The following is a 24981-nucleotide window of genomic DNA, read 5'->3' on the forward strand; positions in this document are numbered from 1 at the left end:
CATATATGGAGATCCCTGCTCTGAGTATCTGATACGATGACATCACAGAGTCCACAGCTGATGATGTGGCGTGATGTCATACAATAAACAAACAAGCCCTATATACTGATGCGGAGATATGAGCAGGGCAAAGGTGTGACGTGTGACGTGTGACCGACCGACCGACCGACCGACCGACCGACCGACCGACGGACGGCCAGTGGAGGTTTTCATAGTAAACTGCTCCCTGACGGTCGCAACAACCTCCACCTCTCACGTCATACGGGTAGCCATAGTTACACCTGGAATGTTGAATCTCCATATATGGAGATAACCTACGCATCACACAAAGTCTGACCTCACCAGCCCATACTTGGGCATGGACGACTTATATCTCCATATACGGAGATGGCCATATATGGAGATACGATGACATCACAGAGTCCACAGCTGATGATGTGGCGTGATGTCATACAATACACAAACAAGCCCTATATAAAGGGACAATTCTCACCAGGGAAGAGAGCATTGCCTGGAATGTTGAATCTCCATATATGGAGATAACCTACGCATCACACAAAGTCTGACCTCACCAGCCCATGGACGACTTATATCTCCATATACGGAGATGGCCATATATGGAGATACGATGACATCACAGAGTCCACAGCTGATGATGTGGCGTGATGTCATACAATAAACAAACAAGCCCTATATACTGATGCGATACGATGACATCACAGAGTCCACAGCTGATGATGTGGCGTGATGTCATACAATAAACAAACAAGCCCTATATACTGATGCGGAGATATGAGCAGGGCAAAGGTGTGACGTGTGACGTGTGACCGACCGACCGACCGACCGACGGACGGACGGACGGCCGGTGGAGGTTTTCATAGTAAACTGCTCCCTGACGGTCGCAATGACATCACGCCACATCATCAGCTGTGGACTCTGTGATGTCATCGTATCTCCATATATGGCCATCTCCGTATATGGAGATATAAGTCGTCCATGCCCAAGTATGGGCTGGTGAGGTCAGACTTTGTGTGATGCGTAGGCTATCTCCATATATGGAGATTCAACATTCCAGGCAATGCTCTCTTCCCTGGTGAGAATTGCCCCTTTATATAGGGCTTGTTTGTGTATTGTATGACATCACGCCACATCATCAGCTGTGGACTCTGTGATGTCATCGTATCTCCATATATGGCCATCTCCGTATATGGAGATATAAGTCGTCCATGCCCAAGTATGGGCTGGTGAGGTCAGACTTTGTGTGATGCGTAGGTTATCTCCATATATGGAGATTCAACATTCCAGGTGTAACTATGGCTAGCCGTATGACGTGAGAGGTGGAGGTTGTGATATTTGTGGAGATAAGCGACCAACGGTCGCTTATCTCCCGATTAGGGAGTCTTACTGGTAATGAACACATGATTAAAACAGGCTGCATTATAATGCAAATAATTGCTAGTCACTATCACTGTCATGTGTACCTATCCTGCTGCATCTTGTCTCCAGTCCTTGGCAACGACACCCCAAGTAGCATGCAATTCCCTTCTTCGCACATGAACAGTTTTTCTGGCAGCCTTTGATACAGCTACATGATATTGCCTTGTCCATTGATATAGGCCAGGCTGGCTCTGTAGATGGACAGGGGACTGCCTTCCCATGGCGGCAGCATGATATAGGCATCTATATCATGCTGCCACCCACCTCCTAGACCTTCCAGAGCTGTGGGTGAGAACAGAGCAGGATGCATATCTTCCTATCCATCACATGGTCTCAGCCCTTGGACTCTCACAGTGTCGTGCCCTGCCCTTTATTCAAAGCCTGAGTGGCAGAGATACCACCAGCTATCCCTTTTTCACTGGAAAGAAGGCATGGTTCAAGACCAGCATGGGTCTAGATCTCCCTGCACTTCAGGAGTTTGGTGAAAATTCCTCTTATTCCCTCTCAGAGGATGTCAAGAATCAGGCTAGAGACCTCACAATAGCTGTATATGCATGAAAAGCTGACCATTCGGAGGACTTTGACCTAGCAAAGCTGAGAGTGTACAAGTTCCTAAATAACCGATCAACCCTGTTGAAGCTGCTGCCACCTACAGAAAATGCCTTTGGCCTGCACCTGAAAAGAGCTGCTCTTGCAGCCATAATAGATAAAACTGCACACATCGCGAAGCCAGACATCCCTTGCTTCACTGAATATGGATGGTCTCTCAGTGATGGGAAGGCAGTCCGCTGTACATCTACAGAGCCAGCCTGGCCTATATCAATGGACAAGGCAATATCATGTAGCTGTATCAAAGGCTGCCAGAAAAACTGTTCATGTGCCATCCATCCATCCATCCATCTTCAACCGCTTATCCGGAATCGGGTCGCGGGGGTAACAGTACCAACTGAGACTTCCAGATTTCCTTATCCTGCGCAACTTCCTCCACTCCCTCTGGGAGTATACCGAGGCGTTCCCAGGCCAGTCTGGAGATATAATCCTTCCATCTGGTCTTAGGTCTGCCACAGGGTCTCCTCCCAGTGGGACGTGCATCGAGGACCTTCCTAGGAAGGCGCTCGGGGGGCATCCGTACTAGATGTCCGAACCACCTAAGCTGACTCCTTTCCAAGTGAAGGAGCAGCGGTTCTACTCCAAGTCTCTCTCGGGTGATTGAACTTCATGTGCGAAGAAGGGAATTGCATGCTACTTGGGGTGTCGTTGCCAAGGACTGGAGACAAGATGCAGCAGGATAGGTACACATGACAGTGATAGTGACTAGCAATTATTTGCATTATAATGCAGCCTGTTTTAATCATGTGTTCATTATAATTTCCCTGAAGCTGAAGTTGTTGGAAAGCATGTGCATGTCTATGTGTGAAAGACCCAAAAAGGCAGTTGCATTCATTTCATTGAGATAATCTCTCTCTTTTTTTCTTTTTTTTAAATAAAAAAATAATTTCTAAGATACATTGTTTTGGTCTCTGATTTTATCTGAAGTCATTGCTACAACTACATACAGTAGAATCGGACAGGAAATATAATATCTTGTTTACAGCCATTTTGACAACATGCAAACTCAAGAATAATACAGGTATAAGTCCCTTCTGTGCCATAAATCTTAGCAAATGGATTCATATTGCTTGTATTTGCAAAAGCAGTCAACAATCATGGTAGAAATTATGTTAAAGCTCTATTTTGGGAGTCCACCATCTTGCAAATATGCACAATAAAGGTCCAGACACACCCAATAATAAAATTAGCTATTTCATTGAGTCTCCCATGGTCAGACACCATGAAATAGACACCAAGTTTGCGTTTCTAGCTCATCTGGTTCAGAAGTTAGAGGCAAAACCTATTTTCTGGGTCCTTACATTATGGCGGCCATATTGTGGTGGCCATATTGGATTTCTTGGAAACTTGCAATACAAAAAATTTTCATATGTATACCATTGATCAACCTGTGAAGTTTCGTGGAAATATCCCTCAGTTTAAAATTTTGCCCTATTCACCCCCCATTAAAACTAATAGGGGCTAATATTGAGGCGGCCATATTGGACTTTGTTGTACAAATTGACCGGGTTGTCCATATAGGTTGTGATCCTACTGGTTCATAGATAATATTTCTGGTGGACAACTTTTTATGTCGGGGCAAATGCAGCACACCTTCCTTTGCCCCCTGGGTAGATGTTGATAAGTGTTCATATATCTTCAAACTTTTTCAAAAATAGTGGAAAGCTCACAGCGCGTTGTGAGCTTGTAAATCGGCTATTTCCACTATCAATGTCCTTTTTAAAGTATAAAGTTGTCAAATATGTCAGTCATTTCTTTGTGTATTTAGTAGGGCTGGGATGTGATTAAAAAAATTAATCTAATTAATTTGATTGTTTGTTTTGTTAAGCGCCTTGGGTTTTTTGAAAGGCGCTATATAAATCCAAGTTATTATTATTATTATTATTATTATTAATTACAAGCTTTGTAATTAATTAATCGCAATTAATCGCATTTTAATCGCATATTAATATTTGACCCCAGAAGCATTTCTTTTCAAGTAAAACACATTTTGTTGTATGAGTGAATCAACGAGTGAGTTTTTTAAATCAAATTTTGCATCCACAGGGCCAAGCAAAGCGCTCTGATCGGCTACTTCTCCCTTTGCGTTTGTTGTCTCTTCTTGGTTGGTGCATCGCTATGATCGGTATGCAAAAACTAAGTGCGATTAAAATGCGTTAATTATTTTAATCGCGTTAATTTTCTGTAATTAATTAATCGCAATTAATCAGTTAAAGTACCAGCCCTAGTATTTGGGTTATGTGTCATTGCGACTGTAAGGTCGCAGTTTAGTATCAAAACCTCCACCGGCCGTCCGTCACGTCCGTCACGTCCGTCACGTCCGTCACGTCACACGTCACACGTCACACCGTTGCCCTGCTCATATCTGGGCTCGTTTGTGTATTGTATGACATCACGCCACATCATCGGCTGAGGACTGTGTGATGTCATCATATCTCCATATATGGAGACATAAGTTGCTCATGCCCAAATATGGGCTGGTGAGGTCAGACTTAGTGTGATGCGTAGGTTATCTCCATATATGGAGATTCAACTTCAATGAGTAACCATGGCAAATCACACCGTACACAAATGACCCTTATATAAGACCGGCATTATCTACCGACAGCTGCTATAAGCCAACCCTGGCGATAAGATCTGAGTCGAAGAAATGCTTCTTTCCTGGCAAGAATTGCCCCTTTATACTGTAGGGCTCGTTTGTGTATTGTATGACATCACGCCACATCATCGGCTGAGGACTATGTGATGTCATCATATCTCCATATATGGAGACATAAGTTGCTCATGCCCAAATATAGGCTGGTGAGGTCAGACTTTGTGTGATGCGTAGGTTATCTCCATATATGGAGATTCAACTTCAATGAGTAACCATGGCATATCACACCGTACACAAATGACCCTTATATAAGACCGGCATTATCTACCGACAGCTGCTATAAGCCAACCCTGGCGATAAGGTCTGAGTCGAAGAAATGCTTCTTTCCTGGCAAGAATTGCCCCTTTATACTGTAGGGCTCGTTTGTGTATTGTATGACATCACGCCACATCATCGGCTGAGGACTGTGTGATGTCATCATATCTCCATATATGGAGACATAAGTTGCTCATGCCCAAATATGGGCTGGTGAGGTCAGACTTAGTGTGATGCGTAGGTTATCTCCATATATGGAGATTCAACTTCAATGAGTAACCATGGCAAATCACACCGTACACAAATGACCCTTATATAAGACCGGCATTATATACCGACAGCTGCTATAAGCCAACCCTGGCGATAAGGTCTGAGTCGAAGAAATGCTTCTTTCCTGGCAAGAATTGCCCCTTTATACTGTAGGGCTCGTTTGTGTATTGTATGACATCATGCCACATCATCGGCTGAGGACTGTGTGATGTCATCATATCTCCATATATGGAGACATAAGTTGCTCATGCCCAAATATGGGCTGGTGAGGTCAGACTTAGTGTGATGCGTAGGTTATCTCCATATATGGAGATTCAACTTCAATGAGTAACCATGGCAAACTGTCAACTGCCCGTATGTCTTGATAATTGGTAAAACAAACTTTTGGCCTATTTGTGGAGATAAGCGACCAACGGTCGCTTATCTCCCGATTAGGGAGTCTTACTGGTATGTACCTGTCACAGCTGGCTCAAGCAGTAACAAAACGAAGGGGAGAGGAGACATGGCAAAAGTGTAACAAGGTGTATTTATTAAATAAAGTCTAGGACAATAAACTAAAGGTGGTCAACAACAGGCCAAAAGGATCCTATGAAGTGTGGAGTCAGTGATCAGTGGTGTAAATGTGGATGAGTGGAACATGGTGTTGGATGGAAAGTAAAACTAAACATAACAACAGGGCATGGTGGAGACAGGTCTGCCTCCTCTGGATCTCTCCTTCAGACTGGCATGGACAGGGCTTTTGTAGACTCCTGGAGGCACCCGGGCCCAGGTGCTCTCCCATGAGCCATTAGCCCAACGAGCCAATGAGGCCCCACCCAGCTCACCTATTAGGACACAGTTAAGCAAGGCAGGCACACCTCTAATGACAGACTCAATGTGTGGGGCATCACATACCATGTGCAACTTCAAAGCCTACAAGCCAAACAGAAATGCAATTGTCAATGACAAAAAAAGTTATTTAAGGGGTGACCCGTGTCAAAAAAGTTAGAAAACCGCTTGTATACAGTACATAACCCTAACCCCCCTTTTTTTATTGCGACCGTAAGGTCGCAGTTTAGTATCAAAACCTCCACCGGCCGTCCGTCACGTCCGTCACGTCCGTCACGTCACACGTCACACCTTTGCCCTGCTCATATCTGGGCTCGTTTGTGTATTGTATGACATCACGCCACATCATCGGCTGAGGACTGTGTGATGTCATCATATCTCCATATATGGAGACATAAGTTGCTCATGCCCAAATATGGGCTGGTGAGGTCAGACTTAGTGTGATGCGTAGGTTATCTCCATATATGGAGATTCAACTTCAATGAGTAACCATGGCAAATCACACCGTACACAAATGACCCTTATATAAGACCGGCATTATCTACCGACAGCTGCTATAAGCCAACCCTGGCGATAAGGTCTGAGTCGAAGAAATGCTTCTTCCCTGGCAAGAATTGCCCCTTTATACTGTAGGGCTCGTTTGTGTATTGTATGACATCACGCCATATCATCGGCTGAGGACTGTGGATGTCATCATATCTCCATATATGGAGACATAAGTTGCTCATGCCCAAATATGGGCTGGTGAGGTCAGACTTAGTGTGATGCATAGGTTATCTCCATATATGGAGATTCAACTTCAATGAGTAACCATGGCAAATCACACCGTACACAAATGACCCTTATATAAGACCGGCATTATCTACCGACAGCTGCTATAAGCCAACCCTGGCGATAAGGTCTGAGTCGAAGAAATGGTTCTTTCCTGGCAAGAATTGCCCTTTATACTGTAGGGCTCGTTTGTGTATTGTATGACATCACGCCACATCATCGGCTGAGGACTGTGTGATGTCATCATATCTCCATATATGGAGACATAAGTTGCTCATGCCCAAATATGGGCTGGTGAGGTCAGACTTAGTGTGATGCGTAGGTTATCTCCATATATGGAGATTCAACTTCAATGAGTAATCATGGCAAACTGTCAACTGCCCGTATGTCTTGATAATTGGTAAAACAAACTTTTGGCCTATTTGTGGAGATAAGCGACCAACGGTCGCTTATCTCCTGATTAGGGAGTCTTACTGGTTGCGACCGTCAGGGAGCAGTTTACTATGAAAACCTCCACCGGCCGTCCGTCCGTCACACGTCACACGTCACACCTTTGCCCTGCTCATATCTCCGCATCAGTATGACATCATCACACCACATGTGTACACAAACCTTTGTGTACGTTGCTGTGGCAACAGTCTGTTGTTGCTGGTTTGTTAGTGTACGTTAGCAACCACCTTAGCAACCATGGTTTTACCCTAGCAACCAACTGTTTACCCTAGCAACCAACTGTTTACCATAGCAACCATGTTTTTTTACCCTAGCAACCAACTGTTTACCATAGCAACCATATACGCAGAGCAGGGATCTCCATATATGGGCATAAACAGGTGACATCACACTGATGTCAGATACTCAGAGCAGGGATTTCTCCATAATATATTGGCATAAAAGGGATTCTGTTAGGGATCTCCATATATGGGCATAAAAGGGATTCTGTTAGGGATCTCCATATATGGGCATACAAGGGATTCTGTTAGGGATCTCCATATATGGGCATAAAAGGGATTCTGTTAGGGATCTCCATATATGGGCATAAAAGGGATTCTGTTAGGGATCTCCATATGTGGGCATAAAAGGGATTCTGTTAGGGATCTCCATATATGGGCATAAAAGGGATTCTGTTAGGGATCTCCATAGGGATCTCCATATATGGGCATAAAAGGGATTCTGTTAGCTGTTAGTGATCTCCATATATGGGCATAAAAGGGATGCTTTTAGGGATCTCCATATATGGGCATAAAAGGGATTCTGTTAGGGATCTCCATATATGGACATGAAAGGGATTCTGTTAGGAATCTCCATATATGGGCATAAAAGGGATTGTATCCCAGATGATGCCCTGTTAGGAGATCCACACTAACAGAATCCATATATGGTCCTACCGACAGCTGCTATAAGCCAACCATGGCGATAAGGTCTGAGTCGAAGAAATGCTTCTTTCCTGGTATAAGGGTCATTTGTGTACGGTGTGATGTCATACTGATGTCAGCAGTGTGACAGGAGATAAGCGACCAACGGTCGCTTATCTCCCGATTAGGGAGTCTTACTGGTTACCAGACTATGGAGCTAAGAGATATATATATACCAGTAAGACTCCCTAATCGGGAGATAAGCGACCGTAGGTGGCTTATCTCCACAAATAGGGCAAAAATTTGTTTTTCCAAAATCTTCCTGATCCATGTTGATGACCTGAGTGTAGACATGCTGTGTAGTGATATTAGTGATTTTAGGGCAAAAACTGTAGGAGCAGTGTCCAAAAATGTGTTTTAAAAATCGGCCTGAAGGTGGCGCTACAATAGGGCCATGTGAGAAATGAGGGGTGGGGTCTCCGCGTTGCCTTGGCGGACGAATAGGTACCGGCCCTGGCTCTCCCGGACGCTCCTAGCCCGAGTTACGGCATTTTATGTGCGCTGCAGTGGCAGGGGGTCCTCCACTGGGGGCGCCACCACTTTTGCATCCGTTCTGGAGCACCAGGAGTCGGTGGTCCCCGGGAATTCCCCGTGAGCAGCCCCGTTGGGGTGGTCATTTGGTCATTTTTGCACATTTGGTCATTTTTTACATCTTTTTACAATAATGCATTGCACCTGTGCAGCTGACCTGCGGAACCTGGGAATATAGCATCTTGTCAAGATGGGGAGAATACAAGTGTGGAGAATATAATTATAATACCTTGTTAAAGTGTCTATTTTGTAAAATTTTGCATTTGTAGTTATTTTACTGTAATTTTACTGTAATTTAACAACATAATAACCAGCACAGATAGACAAAGAGACATTCATGGATTTATATAAAAGTAACTCTTTATTTTCCCCTCTGGACCCAGGGTATGGCAGCTGCATATCCCTGCCATACCCATTTGACGCCTCTGCATCGAAAGTAGATCTGCTACTGTGCTTTTGATGCTTCTGAATTGTAATCCTGACGAGTAACACTTTTGGACATATAAGGTGTCCACCCGACAGAGACCACATTATATTAATATTGAACCGCAGAATCCATACACTGGGGGAAACATTAGCCAGAAATAGCCGATCTACAAGCTCACAACGCGATGTGAGCTGTAGATTTTCTGTAGATTTTTTTTTCTGGCAGAGATTTGGTGTAGACAAAAAAAAAGACAAAAAAAAAAAAAAAGATGAGTCAAATCTGGTCCAGTTTACCACGTCTAGAGCATTATGACCGGGAACGCATTATTATGCATTATTACTTTAATTATTTTATGCTTAAAATATTGGAAAATAGCAGATATACAAGCTCACATATATCTGCTTGTAGATCTGCTATTTGCTATTAGTCCAGTAATTTTAGGCCAAAATTAGGCTAAACCTAAAACAAATTGCAATAGTAGCAAACTCAACTGATTTTGTGTCCTCAATATGTCCTTAGTGAGAGAAAAAAAGTCCCAAGGAATCCCATCGGGGGAAAGTTTTGAAAACGACCTACCTACCTTCACTTACTATACACTACACTATAAAGGAAAAAATGACTCCCAAAAAATCTGCTTTAAGTGGGATGTGAGGGGTCAAACTAGGGGTTTTTAATTATTCTGAATCCATTGCAAGCATTTGTTTTGCACGGAAAACATTCCTTGGGCAAGAAATGGCCCCTCAAAACGATGGTTTAGTGATGAGTCATCAATTTTCACAGTCTTTGGGGTCCGTTTTTTTCTTCTGTCAGACGAGAACGGAGAGTCTTAGTGCGCATGCGCCGACATGTGTTTAATGGAATATTTTCCAGTCATGGGGAATCTAACCCAGGTCTCAGTTTTAGCAGTCATCAAGCTCTACCGACTGAGCTAAGGAGACGGCTGGGAAATGTTTTTTTTTTTGCGCTTTTGTGTTTGACAACTTGGATAATAACGGAACGTAGTCCCTTCTTTAAGCCGCATTCGAACGCGGAAGCAGTCCCCTGGTCAAAATGTACTATTCTGTCCATAACGGCACACGCTGAGTCGGCTCATGCGCCGTTCGCACCGATCGCCGCGGCGACTCGGTCGCTACCGCTCCCTCAACGGCGGCTTCCGGGGCTCATCGCCGCCTGAGACGGCACAGCTCCGTCGTTTATAGTGGCGTGAACGGTAACGTCGGGTGGCTGGTAAACCCTTCATAGTGGTATCGAATCTTCAGGAACTACTTTTTTTTTTCTTTCTTCTTAGACCACTGGCATACCCAATGCGTCCAACACTTGAAACAGTAGGCATACCCAAAGCGTCCCCTCGTCCGACGCAGTACAGTGCATCAGTTGTCTGACGGAGGTGAGAATATGTTGGTCATCTCAAAATATTTAGTTCCTGGGACCCCCAGAATATGTTTAGTTACAAATGTTCACTAAAAAAAATACATAATTATATTGAAAGATTTGCACACATTTTCACGACTTTTCAATAATAGCAGATCTACAAGCTTCGAGTGCCGCGCCGTGAGCTTGTATGTCTGCTATTTTTCAATAGTTTAAAGGGGAAGACCACCCATTTTCAATATTGAACTATGTCATTAATATACCTTAGAGGAGTTGTGTGGGAAAAAAAAGTTCCCCCTCTTCTGTGTTGCCTAGAACTGGAGGATTGATTTTGGGGTTTGTATTGTAAAATACAATGTGGGATGTCATCAAGTTGTAATTTGCAATACAAACCCTCAAATCAATCCTCCAGTTCTAGGCAACACAGAAGAGGGGGAACTTTTTTTTTTCCCCACACGACTCCTCTAAGGTATATTAATGACATAGTTCAATATTTAAAATGGGTGGTCTTCCCCTTTAAGCATCTTTTTCAGGCCAAGGACCCCTTTCTCATTCTGTGTAGTCCTATAATAAATGTGCATCGGCAGCTAACTCTTTTTTCATAGCTTCGCAGACAGCACCATCATCAGTGTTGTGTAAATTCATGTCTTTATATTTAACCACTTAAACCCTCAATACTCAGTCGATTTCCCCGATACACCTTTTTTTTTTTTTGCCGAAAAAAAGCCAATCTACAAGCTTGTAGAGACAATATTTTTGGCTCTTGGTTGGCAACCCTAGTCTGTCTGTCTGTCTAGTCTGTCTGCAGAATTTTCAATTTCCATAGCTTTTACTTCTACTCAACTACATCCCAGAGGCAAATATTATATTTTCACTCCTCTACAGTTATTTGAAAACTTAAGTTACTTTGGAGATTTTGATTATTAGTCCAACACATACATAAAACAGCCCAATAGACATTTCGGCCACTTGAAAATATCTGTTCTACAGTAGATCACTAGCATCTTTTAAAATTGCCCTGAAAAACCACTTACAGGCAGCAGCCGTTCGCAACTGGTAAAAAATGAACCTAGCCCAACCCTACCCTCCCCTGCCCCTTCTTTGTATATACTGTTTGTTTTAGACTTACTGTCTTCTTTTTTGTTTTTCTTTACATATCTACTGCATAGTACTGTGTTCTATTTGTCTGTCATTCAATGTTATATGAGATACTTCAATGGTTTCCAGTGGAAATAAGCTTAGTCTTTTCATGGATCTCCTTTTAGTAGACCTTGTACCAGTGAACTGTACCGTCATGAAACTGTACCTTTTCCTATGCAAACTTCTAATAAAGTCTTCAATCAATCAATCAATCAATCAGTAGATCTGCTATTTTCAAAAGTAAACATTTGAAAAGTTATGAAACGGGACATTCTGCATAATGAGTACTTTCTACTTAAGGTACTAAAGTACATTTTGATACCAATACTTTTGTACTTTTACTCAAGTACATTTTCAATTCCGGACTTTTACTTCTAATCTTGAAGTATTGATACTTTTACTTAAGTAAAACAGTTGAGTACTTTTTTCCACCACCACTGCTGGCCGTCTGACGTCTGTCCTCCTGTCCGTCTTCTCCGTCTTCTTGTCGCCACAGTTTATGTATGTTTTTGTTTTCACTGTGTTCCACTTTGTGTATCACTTTCCAGATATGTTCTCTTTCAGTAGACTGATCTTCTGACAGTAAAGGCCTTGGCAGCTCTGTAAATAGGTGCACGTGTGTGTGTGTGTGTGTGTGTGTGTGTGTGTGTGTGTGTGTGTGTGTGTGTGTGTGTGTGTGTGTGTGTGTGTGTGTGGTGAGCCCCGGCCGGTCACTTACGTAACAGATGAGTTTATGGCAGTGCACTTAGCCTCAGGATACACTGAATTATGACTTCTGTTTGCACGTGTGTGTGTGTGTGTGTGTGTGTGTGTGTGTGTGTGTGTGTGTGTGTGTGTGTGTGTGTGTGTGAGTGTGTGTGTGTGTGTGTGTGTGTGTGTGTGTGTGTGTGTGTGTGTGTGAGAGAGAGAGAGAGTGAGATGACTGAATTATGACTACTGATCCATCTATTTATTCCATCTGTGAGTTCCATTATCATTCTTTTAGATTGATATGCACGCACGCACGCACGCATGCACGCTTGCACGCTTGCACGCGCACACACACACACACACACACACACACACACACACACACACACACACACACACACACACACACACACACACACACCATGCATTCCCTACTGTATATGCAGGCTTCCATCTCATTTAACCCTGTTGTACGACAGGGTTTACCCCCAAAAAAATAATGTATTTTCTATCGGTTACACACCCCATGACACTTTAATTAATAGAGATTGTTTTGTTATTGTAGCGTTATTGCTAAGCCAATAATTTGATGACTTGTTAGGATATTCAAAGAGTCTCCTACTGAGTCTCCTTTTACAGATGATCTGGTCATCAAATGGCTCAATGTGACAAAAACATAAGACATTAATTAATTCAATGCTTCATTGGGTCTTTTTTTTGGGTGAACTACTCCTTTAAAGGACCTACACCATGAATTTTCACTTTTTCTATTTTAAAACCTTTTTTTGGGGTCCCACTGGCACCTTCTATCCTCACAAAGTCCTATTTCTGACCATTGTGTCTTTCTCTGTTTTTGGGAAGGCAGAGTTGAAAAGCTTTCCACGGGTTCTCAGAACAGTGCTGTTCTGAGAGTTGACGCATGTGACGTCACACGCGTTTCCCCCCCCCCCCACCCTTCGGGTAAAAACCAGAGCTACTGTTGTAAACCCAGCCCCTCATTTGTTTCTAATTTGCTTAGCCTCCACCTCCATCTGCAGCTGGCTTACTGTTCTGGTGGCCGGGTGGGTGCTCGCCGCGGAGCTCGCCGCGGTGGCCGGGTAGGAGCTCGCCGCGGAGCTCGCCGCGGTGGCCGGGTGGGAGCTCGCCGCGGAGCTCGCCGCGGTGGCCGGGTGGGAGCTCGCCGCGGAGCTCGCCGCGGTGGCCGGGTGGGAGCTCGCCACGGAGCTCGCCGCGGTGGCCGGTTGGGAGCTCGCCGCGGTGGCCGGGTGGGAGCTCGCCGCGGTGGCCGGGTGGGAGCTCGCCGCGGTGGCCGGGTGGGAGCTCGCCGCGGTGGCCGGGTGGGAGCCCGCGGTCAAAAAGTTTGGGAACCCGGCTAGAGTGAGCTAAAACACCCCGGTCCTCCCTTCACTATCCCCGGCTATAGAGAGCTTAAACACGTCGCCTCTTCTATCACTGTCCCCGGCTATAGAGGGAGCTGGCCGGCAACAGAGGGCACACACACCCCCGGTCTTCCCTTCGCTGTCCCCGGCTAGAGTGGGCTAAAACACCCCGCCTCTCCCCTCACTGTCCCCAAACAGCGATCGCCGATTCTGAACGTACTTTACTATTATATGAAATGGATGCTTCCCTCTGTTTCCCAAACACTGGGTCGGGACCCATTTGTGAGTCGCTGAGACAGTTTTATGGTTTATGGGCTGTTATATTTCATACATTTTTATACATTATACATAAATACAATGCGGGTGGGGTTGATTGTCTAATGTAGATTAACGTTCTCTAATGTCTGGTCTAGCAACGGTCGCCCTGTGTCATTTGACAGTAGGCTTATATCATACAACATAGGCCTACAGTAGGCTATAATCAGAGCTGCAACATTATCCTATTTTTGTATTGGCCCAATATTTGTTGTCAACGTTGGAGGAGTGGAGAGGAGGGGAGGGGGAGGGGTGGAAAAACCCCACTAGATGCGCCCCTGAGCAAACAAAGGCTGTTTTGGTATTGCAGCTGGAGAGCCTAATTATAGCACAGCTAGTAGAAACAAAAGGAATGGTCAGAGTGTTTGTTGAGGGTGAAGACCTGTCTAAGACTCAATTTTGAGCATATATTTATTCAAAAAATAGAGTTTTAAAGCATGGTGTAGGCCCTTTAAGCGGCTAAAGGCTGAGATGTATGGCACAGGCACACATAAACATCAAAGGGGGCTTGAGCTGTGGCCTGCCCTTTTATCTGTCTGAAAAAAGTGCCCTCTCCAGACCATAGATGCAGTTTTTGCTATGGTGAAAGAAACACAATGCACTCTTTATGTCATACCTGAAGGCAGCAAGAATTGCTTTGTCCAAACTCTGCTGGACTTGAATGCAGCATCCTATGTTGAAAGAATTGCCCTGTGTGTGTAAAAATTCATGCCTTATGCCACATCTCCAGTATTGACTTGATTATACTTAGTTCAGTGTGGTATCAAGCACCGAAAATAGCAGACCTGCTTAAACTGCCAACTCTCTGCACGTCCCTGATGTGGGGGTACCATACTTCTTAACAACTTGAACCACATTCTGGGGGAACATTGGCCAAGTTCACACAATTTTTGGACACATTGTGGGCTTTCTTTTTGGCAACGAGCCAGTTCTCGAAGCCAATTACATTCAAAAAGTATCAAATTACAATAAAGATTGCTATAGAGAGAAAAAACAGGACGTGTTTCTGGGAAGGAGACACGTTTTCCCCCTTAGCTTTTTCTAAAACTAATTAGACTCTGAGCTGGGTGCCCACCCAGCTGACACACAAATCAGCTGACACACACGTAGGCACGTTCGTGTACGTCTTTATGATGTATGAATTCTATTTAACAAGTGGTTAATTTGCATGAATTAACCACTTTTTGAAAATAGTGTCTACAAGCTCAAGCATTGTGAACTTGTAGATTTTTTAATTAATGTTTTTTTTCTTTCTTTTATATATCAAATTCTTTTGAAAAACATATAAGATCATGTATTCTGTGTGGAAAAAAATAAATAAATAAAAGATATTCTTAATTAAAAAAAATCTCTCTGTCCTCTCTGTCTCTCTCTCTTTCCGTCTCTCCCTCCCTCTCCCTCTCTCTCTCTCTCTCTCTCTCTCTGTCCCTCCCTCTCTGTCCCTCCCTCTCTGTCCCTCTCTCTCTGTCCCTCCCTCTCTGTCCCTCCCTCTCTGTCCCTCTCTCTCTGTCCCTCTCTCTCTGTCCCTCCCTCTCTGTCCCTCCCTCTCTGTCCCTCTCTCTCTGTCCCTCCCTCTCTGTCCCTCTCTCTCTGTCCCTCTCTCTCTGTCCCTCCCTCTCTGTCCCTCCCTCTCTGTCCCTCTCTCTCTCTCTCTCTCTCTCTCTCTCTCTCTCTCTCTCTCAGTGATGGACAGGGTAAGGAGCTGGACTTTGCGTCCAGGAACCGCCAGGTACCCTGGTCTCCCTCTGACTTCCTGGACAAGCTGATGGGCAGAACATCTGGATACGATGCTAGAATCAGACCTGATTTTAAAGGTGTGTGTGTGTGTGTGTGTGTGTGTGTGTGTGTGCGTGCGTGCGTGCGTGCGTGCGTGCGTGCGTGTGTGTGTGCCTCACTCAGTTCAAGAATACTCAGGAGGATTCTACAGAGTATGTAGACAGTAATCCAACAAAGTATTACCATTCATCCTTAAAGGAGTAGTTCACCCCCATTGTTTCCGGATGGGGACCCCAATGCATTTGGGTCCCCATCCGGAATCAATGGGGGTACATGTATTGTAATACATTTGTTGTCTTAGGAATGCGACAAAAACTGAAAATATTATTGAACTCAAGTCGCCATGGGGTGAGTAATCAATAGAAAATAAGTCATTTTGGGGGTGAACTACTCCTTTAAAGGTTGGGTTAAGTGTTAAGTAGCTCTTTATTACAGTTTTTCACAAATTGTTAACACACAAACACTGAAATTTGGCACAATTTGCACAACCTTCACTTCATGCTCCCTGCATTAGACTCTGACTTTCCTGCTTTACACTCTGATGTCAATTACACATCGCCTTGTTGTCTAAACACTACACACAATGTTCAGCTGTTGCACAAACTTCTCATGTAAAATCTCAGCTCATCAACCTACAACACACAAATATTCAAATCTCTACACATTCAGGTCTGATGTCAAGTATACATCACCTTGTTATCCAGACCAGGGGTTTTCAAAGTGGGTGACAGGGCACCCTGGGGTGCCGTGACAGCAGTCCTGGGGTGCCGCAAGATAATTTGATAATATTTGGTATGTATTTGGACACTTGAAAAAATATTTAGAATCATTTTAAACTTGAAGTACATGTATTTTCAGTCAGTTCTAAGTCAGTTCAACATTTCCCTCGCAACATAATCACTAAAATATTGTCACTGTCGGGTAGAAACCTTGTATCTTCTAGTTTCAAATGTGTACGTCTTTTGGTAAAGCATAGCCCTGCTTCATCATACAAGACTGTCGCAAAAACTAGTGAAAACAGCCGATCTACAAGCACACAACGCCTCGCGATGTGAGGCGTTGTGTGCTTGTAGATCTGCTGTTTTCATTTTATAAATGATAAATAAAAAACAAACGGTTTTGGACATGTAGGGTGCCTCGGATTAAAAAAATATTCATGGGGTGCCCTGTATGAGACAAAAAAAGTTTGGGAACCCCTGGTCCAGACACTAAAAACACTCACAAAGAGGAGAACACAGCCATATACGGTAGATGAGGCCCTCTGGCCAGACAGGAACCGGAGGCATGATGTACCTAATCATGTACCTAACCTAATATGGCTGCATATGTGTGTGCTGTTTTACTGTAGTAATCATTGCTATAGACTAGAGTGTTTGTTCAGGAACGGTCTCTTCAGCACTTTGGTAAACAGACAGTTCATTTTCAGGTCAGAATATGAATTGTATACTATCAGGAGAGAGAACTCACACCAGTGTTGTTTTTGATTTAGTTTTAGGGTGCGTTCGGAAATGCGCACTCAACGCACTGGTGTGCCATGTTGTCGTTTGTTTATTCGGTTCACTTGTTCCGTTGTCTTTCGGAAATCCAGTGCGTGGCGCACCAGTGTGTTGAGTGCACGCACTGAACAACCCTACTCAGAAGATGGGGTTTGACGGTGTGGTGTTTTGATTGGTTTGTTTTCATGGCCATGTCTCGAACGCTTCTCAGCTGTGAACAATGGAGGAAATTACCGTAAAATGCAGCATTTGCAGCTTAATTGGTCGTTTGGGCTTGAAAGTTACACTGAGCACACACCCGGTGCGGGTTTCCGAACGCACCCTTAGTCATAGTCTTTTGAATAAAATGTCTTTTAGTTTTAGTCATAATTTAGTCACCTGAACAGTTTTACTTTTAGTCATAATTTAGTCACCTGAACAGTTTTAGTTTTAGTCTAATTTTAGTCGACTAAATATCATAAGATGTATTTTGGCAGGCCTTGATGGCATCGTACTGATTGATTTTATACTTGGTTGCGTGACAGCAACCAAACATAAAATGACTGTCTTCTCCACTAGTCCCTCCCTAAAGTTTTAGTCCTCATAGTTTAGTTTTTATTTAGTTTTCGTCAGTGAAAAAAAAACATAGTCGACAAACATTTTTCGTCCTAGTTTTAGTCGACGAAATCAACACTGACTCACACAGAACACAGGATAAACAACTGAATGTGTGTGTGTGTGTGTGTGTGTGTGTGTGTGTGTGTGTGTGTGCGTGCGTGCGTGCGTGCGTGCGTGCGTGCGTGCGTGGGTGCGCGCACGCGTGTGTGCGTGCATGCGTGCGTGGCAGGTCCTCCAGTGAATGTTTCCTGTAATATCTTCATCAACAGCTTTGGGTCCATAGCAGAGACCACAATGGTATGTACACTATTATTATCTCCATAATATTGTCTTATGGGGCCATGCATGTTGGTAACAATGCAAGTCGTTCCATTTATACTGCTATGTGGCACAACTGCTATGACAGATCAGTGTAATTTTATTTGCGATTCAGGTAGCCTATACAAATTCAAGGACCGTCTGTAAACTCAACAAGGACCCCTTAGCTGAGGGAGAGATGAAGCAGGAACCCCCACTACATATTGTATACAATGTGTTGCAGATTAAACCTTTTCATATAGCTTCATAGACTTTATTTAACAGCACTGTGAACCTAGGCTCTGGTCTGCTCTTTCCCCTGGCCTAAACACTCTACTCTACCGTCTTCTAAAGTTCCCCTCAGAATAAAGGAATTTGAGGGTTTAAGTGGTTAACATAAATACAATAAAAAGGTCCTATCACACAAAGATATGGAGACCCCCTGTAATAACTCTGCAGGACACTAGGGGTCCCGGACCCCCTGTTGAAGACCCCTGCCTATATAATCCTTAAATAAGAAATATTTTCTTCTTTTCTGTCTAAAAAGTGTATTTTAGAAGTGAGGTGGGGGGGCTCCAAGTGTTCCCATTAAGGAAAGTAGGCTTCAACTTCCTAAAACTGACCTGTTTTGGTGAGTAGTGAAAGTATATTCTACCACTTTTTCTAGTCACATGTTCAAATACTGGATTCTGATTGGCTAAATTCCGGAGGTTATGGCAGAACAACCGCCGCAGTTGTGTGAGGACGAGATCAATGCGCCTCAGTGTACATCCGGGGACTTCAGGAGGTAGTCGGAACACCTTTCCCCCAACCAACATATGACCGTGGCAACGGTCCTATGTATACTAACGTGCATGCTATAGTCGCCGATTTATTTGGATCCAATGCAATCCGCCAACTTTAAAGCCCCTTTTCTCTGAACCTATGCCTTTCTGGAAGCGAACAGCCTCTATTTACGGCCGGAACGGTACTTCTAACTGACGTTAGCTTAGCTGTAAGCTAGACGCATGGATTAGTATGGAGTTGGCGCCATCTGTTGGTGAGTAGAAGATGTTGTTGGTGGAACTATCTGCTGTCTCGCGGAAGTTTTATAGGCAATAATGATTGTAACTTAAGATCCTTGCAAGTTACAACTATGTGTTTTCTTTCATGTATAAGGGAAAAAGTGGTAGAAAAGCTATTTACCACTCGGGGTCGGACATTATGCTCTGATAATGTCCTGTGTGAGGGTGTTATCGGACTCGGCTTCGCCTCGTCCGATCACCCCCTCACACAGGACATTATCAGAGCATAATGTCCTCTCACTCGGGGTAAATTGCTTACTTTTTTATTTTTACATTTTACTACAGGCGGGAGGATGAGCACAAGGGCTCTCTAACGCTATGGACCAGAGCTAGGTTGGGTAAGGAGGCTAACATGGAGGCTACGCTAACTGGCTAACAGCAACATGTTTCACATTGCGGTGCTTGAGGCTTGACGTGCTGCGATGATACGTATGCAAATGCTTTATAGCATAATTATAGCATAATTTGCACAAAACCGTGCTTTTGTCCACGCTCCCATCCGATTGCTTTTTGGAGCGGTGAGCTCCCAACAAATGGCTTTGTCTGTCCGTATGTCTTCATTAGTATGAACTTTGACCCACTTTGGCCAGAGGGTTAGGGTTGTTAGTACAACGGTGCGTGGCCAGAGTTATGTTTCGTTAGTACAACGGTGCGTGGCCGGAGTTGTTTCGTTAGTAAAGCGGTGCATGGCCGTCTATAAAAACAGGAACAAATTGAGAAGGGCACTGTTGTGCAGCCTAGACACACGCACACACACAGTGTATAGCTGCTCAAATTCACCGCTCCGATTTGAACCGATGGTTTGATTAGTTTTTAAATGTAAATGTCCCACCATGTTTGCGTGCACGGGGGGAGGTTGTTAGTCCCCCCAGGAATCTGGGGGGACTAACAATTCGGAAACAATTCTTGTTTATAACTATTGGCTTGATAGTTAATATTCTGCGAAAATAATAATAATAATAATAATAATAATAATGATAATAATAATGACCAGTTTATCAAGCAAAAAATATTTTGTGACATCACGTGACATCACCTCATCAAAGATCAAACCCTGGATATCCATACATGGAGATGACTGGATCATCACCTAGATCTCCATATATGGAGCTGACCTCTACATCTGATTCCCAGATGATTCCCTATTAGGGCAACCACACTAATAGAATCCCATAGAAGGGGACAAGGACTGAGAGACAGATACTGACACAGCTGATACCGTCACAGTACACGGTTGGTTCAACAGACAGGGATCTCCATATATGGGCATAAAACAGATTGTACAGTTGTACAGTTGTATGAAACTTTTTTTTTTTTTTTTTTTTTGTAGAACGGCCGATCCAACCAATATGCCCATATCTCCACATGGATCTCCATATATGAGGATCAGGGATCTCCATAAATGGGTACCTGGTCCGATATAAATTAATAATGATGAATTTGTGCGAATTCCGTCCTGCACAAATTGTTATTGTTTTTTAATAATTAATTTCCAAATCATGCCCATAGTAACTAAATTTGAGAGGATACCTAGTATGGGTGTAATATTTTTCCTCTTCTGCATTAACTAACATTGTCATTTTCAAGAACATAGGCATAGAGGAACTATAGGTCAGGACAGAGATTCAGTAGGAATGAGGGACCGTGTGTCAGTCAAACTAGTCCCCCAGGGCCCTGTGAAGCAAAGTCCCATAGATATGAAAAGCTAGATACCTCTTCTGCTGGCGAGGAGTGGAACGTTCCCTGTTTTTTGCAAAAAGGTTCACGCCCCTCGTGGCTTGGGAGCTTGGGAGTAGAGGTCTGCAGCGGGAGCGCACTCCCGCAGGACCTGCAGGTCCCGTCGCAAATAGTTGCGGCGCGGGGGGTCTTTTCATCACTGCGGGCGGGAGCAGGCGGTCAAAATAAAGCCAGCGGACTCCGCAAAATCCCGCACTCTCCGTAATAAACGAGACATAGAGCTTATATCTATACTTTAGCAAGATGTGAACATGTAGAGAACGTAATTCGCCCTGCTGAGGACAACGCACGCACCTACAGTACGTGGACTGGAGTCTGTCTCTGTCTCTTTCTCTCTCTCTCTCGCTCTCTCCCCCCCTCCGTGGCTCAGTCCCTCGCCCTCTTTCTCTCTCTCGTTCTTCCTCTCTCTTTCTCTCATTTTGTTCAGACGCTACCGTGAGCAGTGTGTCGCGGCGGCATGGTCATTCATTATTTAATTCAATATATAACTATTTATATATGTTCCTCCCTCCCATTGCAATATAAACACATTCCCACATGTGTGAGCAACCCCTCACAAATGCTCCTCAGTCCTCTCATCGCGTACACTTATTCTGTTTGGTAATGGTTTTGGATCTCAATGTGTCTTCTTGGAAGGAAGGCTGTTGGACGCGCATAATTTGTTTGTTGCGGGCAGGAGCGGGCGGACAGGAATTGTCTGCAGTGCCGTGTGTGCGGTCAACAATGAAATCATTGCGGCGGCGGGCAGGAGTGGTCAGAAATCAAGCGGGAGCGGGTGGTAACGGGATTAAAAAATCAGTCCCGCGCGGACCTCTACTTGGGAGCAACGAATCTGAGCACGACGGTGGGGGCCGAAAGCCGCTGGGATGAGGATTTACTATTCTGGTTTACAACTTATAGCGGCGCTGAGTTGGCTCATGCGACCTTCGCAGCGCTCGACACAGCAACTCACTCGCTGCCGCACGCTCGCCGATGTCTCACGTGACTCAAGGTCGCCTGAGACATTGTGAAAATAGCCGATCTACATTCATACCTACAATTCCAAGTGCTTGTCAGGGTGGGGGTCCCCAGTTGGGGGGTCACGGCCTAAAAAGGTTTGAGAACCCCTGGTATAGAGCATTGACAAATTCATCCACCAGGGGCATTGACAAATCATTCTTATGACTTCCTATCTAGCCAAGCTTTATAAACTATACATTTTATAAAGAGAAAAAAAAAATAAAAAAAAATAAGCGAATATTAGATTTTGGTGAACAACGTCGAATAGTGACTTTGATATTCGAATATTTGGTGAATGCCCTAGTAGAAATAACTGATACAATCCACAATATGGATGCTGGGGTTTAAGTGGTTAAGACGAGAGGTTGGGTTAGCCTTTTCACTGGTTTAGCGGCACAAAGGTGATGATGATGTGACGCTCCACCTCTGCACGCCTCTGGGTTTGATGCGATATGCATGCCAAGTTTGAGACCGAACAGTCGGTCGGATGATGTCCGAGTTAAGCCAGGGGCACATTTTGTGAATTAATGTATATCTCTAGGTGTGTGTATGTGTGTTTGTGCGTGTGCGTGTGCGTGTGCGTGTGCGTGTGTGTGTGTGTGTGCGCGTCCGGGCGCGTGTGTGGCTCGATCATTGTTCCGCCAGTGCATCTACGCAAAGTAAACAAATCCTTTCAGTGATTAAATAAGTACTCCCATATAGTACAAGTATCAATGCCCAATTGTAGAAAAAGTAATTTACAAGTACGAGTTCGATACAATTTACTTGTGTAAAAGTACTAAAGCATTGGCATCAAAATAGTGTTCATTTCGTAGACTAAAACTAAGATGAAAAATGTTAGTCGACTACCTTTTTTTCACTGACGAAAACGAAATTAAAAACTAGATAAAAACTAAGCTGATGACTAAAACTCAGACTAAATGTACTGACAACAAATTGTCAACAAATAAAAAATATAAACAAACTAATGCCCTGATGACTAAAAATAAAAATAAAATAAAAAAGCTACTAGACTGGTGATTCTGACCAGACGATGTTCGGCTGTTCTTGGATAACCAGGTGTTGTCTTGTTAGCTTACTGTACTGTTGTACTGGGTTGGTTGAACTAGAATCATTGGTTCTATAACCAGGTGTGGTCTTGTTGTACTGTATTGTACTGTATTCCTTAAAATTGTGTTTTTCATCAAAAGGATGAGAGAAAATGCTACGTGAAATAATTTTAGGAAAAATGGATAATATGTTCTATATTATTTGCTGACAAAAACATTAAAGGGGTAAAATAATTGTCCTGACTAAAACTAAAACTTTGTTTAGTCAACAAAATATCTTTTGTTGACTAAACAAGACTAACTAAAATGATGTTGTCTTGGACAAAGATAAAGACTAAAAGGCTCGACTTTTAGTCTAACTTGACTAAACAAAGACAGGATGAGGTGGACTAAATGTGATAAAAACTAACAAGGGCAATTGAAACTGGACTAAGACTGATATTAAATAAAAACATGGCTCATACAATTAACACTACATCAAAATAGGCTATACTTAAAGTACTAAAAGTAAAAGTACTTACACTTTACAGTATTATGCAGAAGGTCCCATTTCCCAAGTTTTCAAATGAAACAGCCTCAGCAGCAGTTTAATTTCCGAAACACTCAATGTATGAATTTCACATGACTATTACTAGCAGGCCATAAATAATACATTTTAGGAAAGAAGCCGCAGGACATGTAAAAATATCCCCACCACGTGCCACGATGGGCCCCCGGGTCAGGCATGTTTGGTGTAAGCTGCAGAAGCGTCATTTTAAATAGGGAGTTAAAAATACTTTAAGACTTTCCATTTCCAAAATAGGAAAAATAGTTTTTTTTTTAAAAGTCTCAACGTCAGCTCAACGTCAGCAAGAGAATGTGGTCGCAATGGTTCCCTAACGCCACAGCAAAGAAGAAACAAGAAAAATTAAACCCCAAAAACTTATTTGGATCCTTGAAAAACATTGGACATAAGGTTTACACCCGACAAAGACGACATAGTATCTATAATAAGGGCGCATAAGTCCGACATATCATTACACTGACGGTGATTAGGGTTAGTGTCAGGGTTAGATTTACATTAAGATTTACATTTAGGTTAGGGTTAGCTTTAGGCATAGTTTTACTGAAGTTAGGGTTAAGGTTAAGGTTAGGTACCGTCGGACTAATGGGACGATGGAAAAATGATACGTCGGAAACAATGACAAGGCACCGTGTCAGAGGTGTAGGGCGTGGATTGCGAAGCACTCTACGGTGATCCCAATCTGAAAAAAAGAAAATGTTCAGAGTTGCAGAAAACATGCGCCAAAAGAACAACATTTGAGGTTAAAGTGAACAGAACTGAGTAGTGGTACTTGCCATATCCCCCTGACAACCCAAATGTCGGCCCCGTGTGGCAGTACAGAGCAGCCCAAATGCAGTTTGTCAGTGCCAGTGATACACCCCACTGACAAGCACGCTCAGTTGACATTTCCCGATTCGAATAAATAAAATAAAATGCCCCTTCCTTCCCCCTGCGGGGACGATTTTGTGTTTGTCCCAAATCCATATTTTATTGTCCCGGCGGACGATGGCTGGAAATACACCAAGAGGATGATAGCTTACGCTTCACAGACAGAGGATGTTCCCTTTTCTTTGGCGACGGTTAGCCAGATTGAGCTGTACAAGACTAGTACAAGACAGATAGGAAAACTGGCACAAAAAAAGACTTGCACACTACAAAAAGAAAGAAAAACATCCGTATTTACGCATTGTATATATACTAGAGGTTCGCGGCCTTTCGGGCCGCTCACATCTAGAGTCCACGCCCGCTTCTTTACTAAAAAACTGTTTTTTTTTTCAAAAAAAGTAAAAAAAAAAAAATAATAATAAATACATTTAAAAAAAAATTTTTTT

At 43.5% G+C, this 24981-nt stretch overlaps 1 protein-coding gene across 1 annotated transcript in view; it reads left to right on the forward strand.

Moving 5' to 3' along the window:
* Positions 1 to 15766: 15766 nt before the first annotated feature.
* The window catches only part of glra3 (glycine receptor, alpha 3), a gene marked incomplete at both ends in the record, with an annotated part of 139370 nt that continues 130155 nt past the window's right edge, over positions 15767 to 24981 (forward strand). Inside the window, 2 exons of the mRNA XM_080722885.1 lie at positions 15767 to 15905; positions 18190 to 18257. Of these exons, the coding sequence (XP_080579011.1) occupies positions 15767 to 15905; positions 18190 to 18257 (207 nt within the window). The remainder of the gene's footprint in view (positions 15906 to 18189; positions 18258 to 24981) is intronic.

The sequence above is a fragment of the Nannobrachium achirus genome, assembly GCF_963921795.1.
Source record: "Nannobrachium achirus genome assembly, chromosome: 3".
Classification (NCBI taxonomy): domain Eukaryota; kingdom Metazoa; phylum Chordata; class Actinopteri; order Myctophiformes; family Myctophidae; genus Nannobrachium; species Nannobrachium achirus.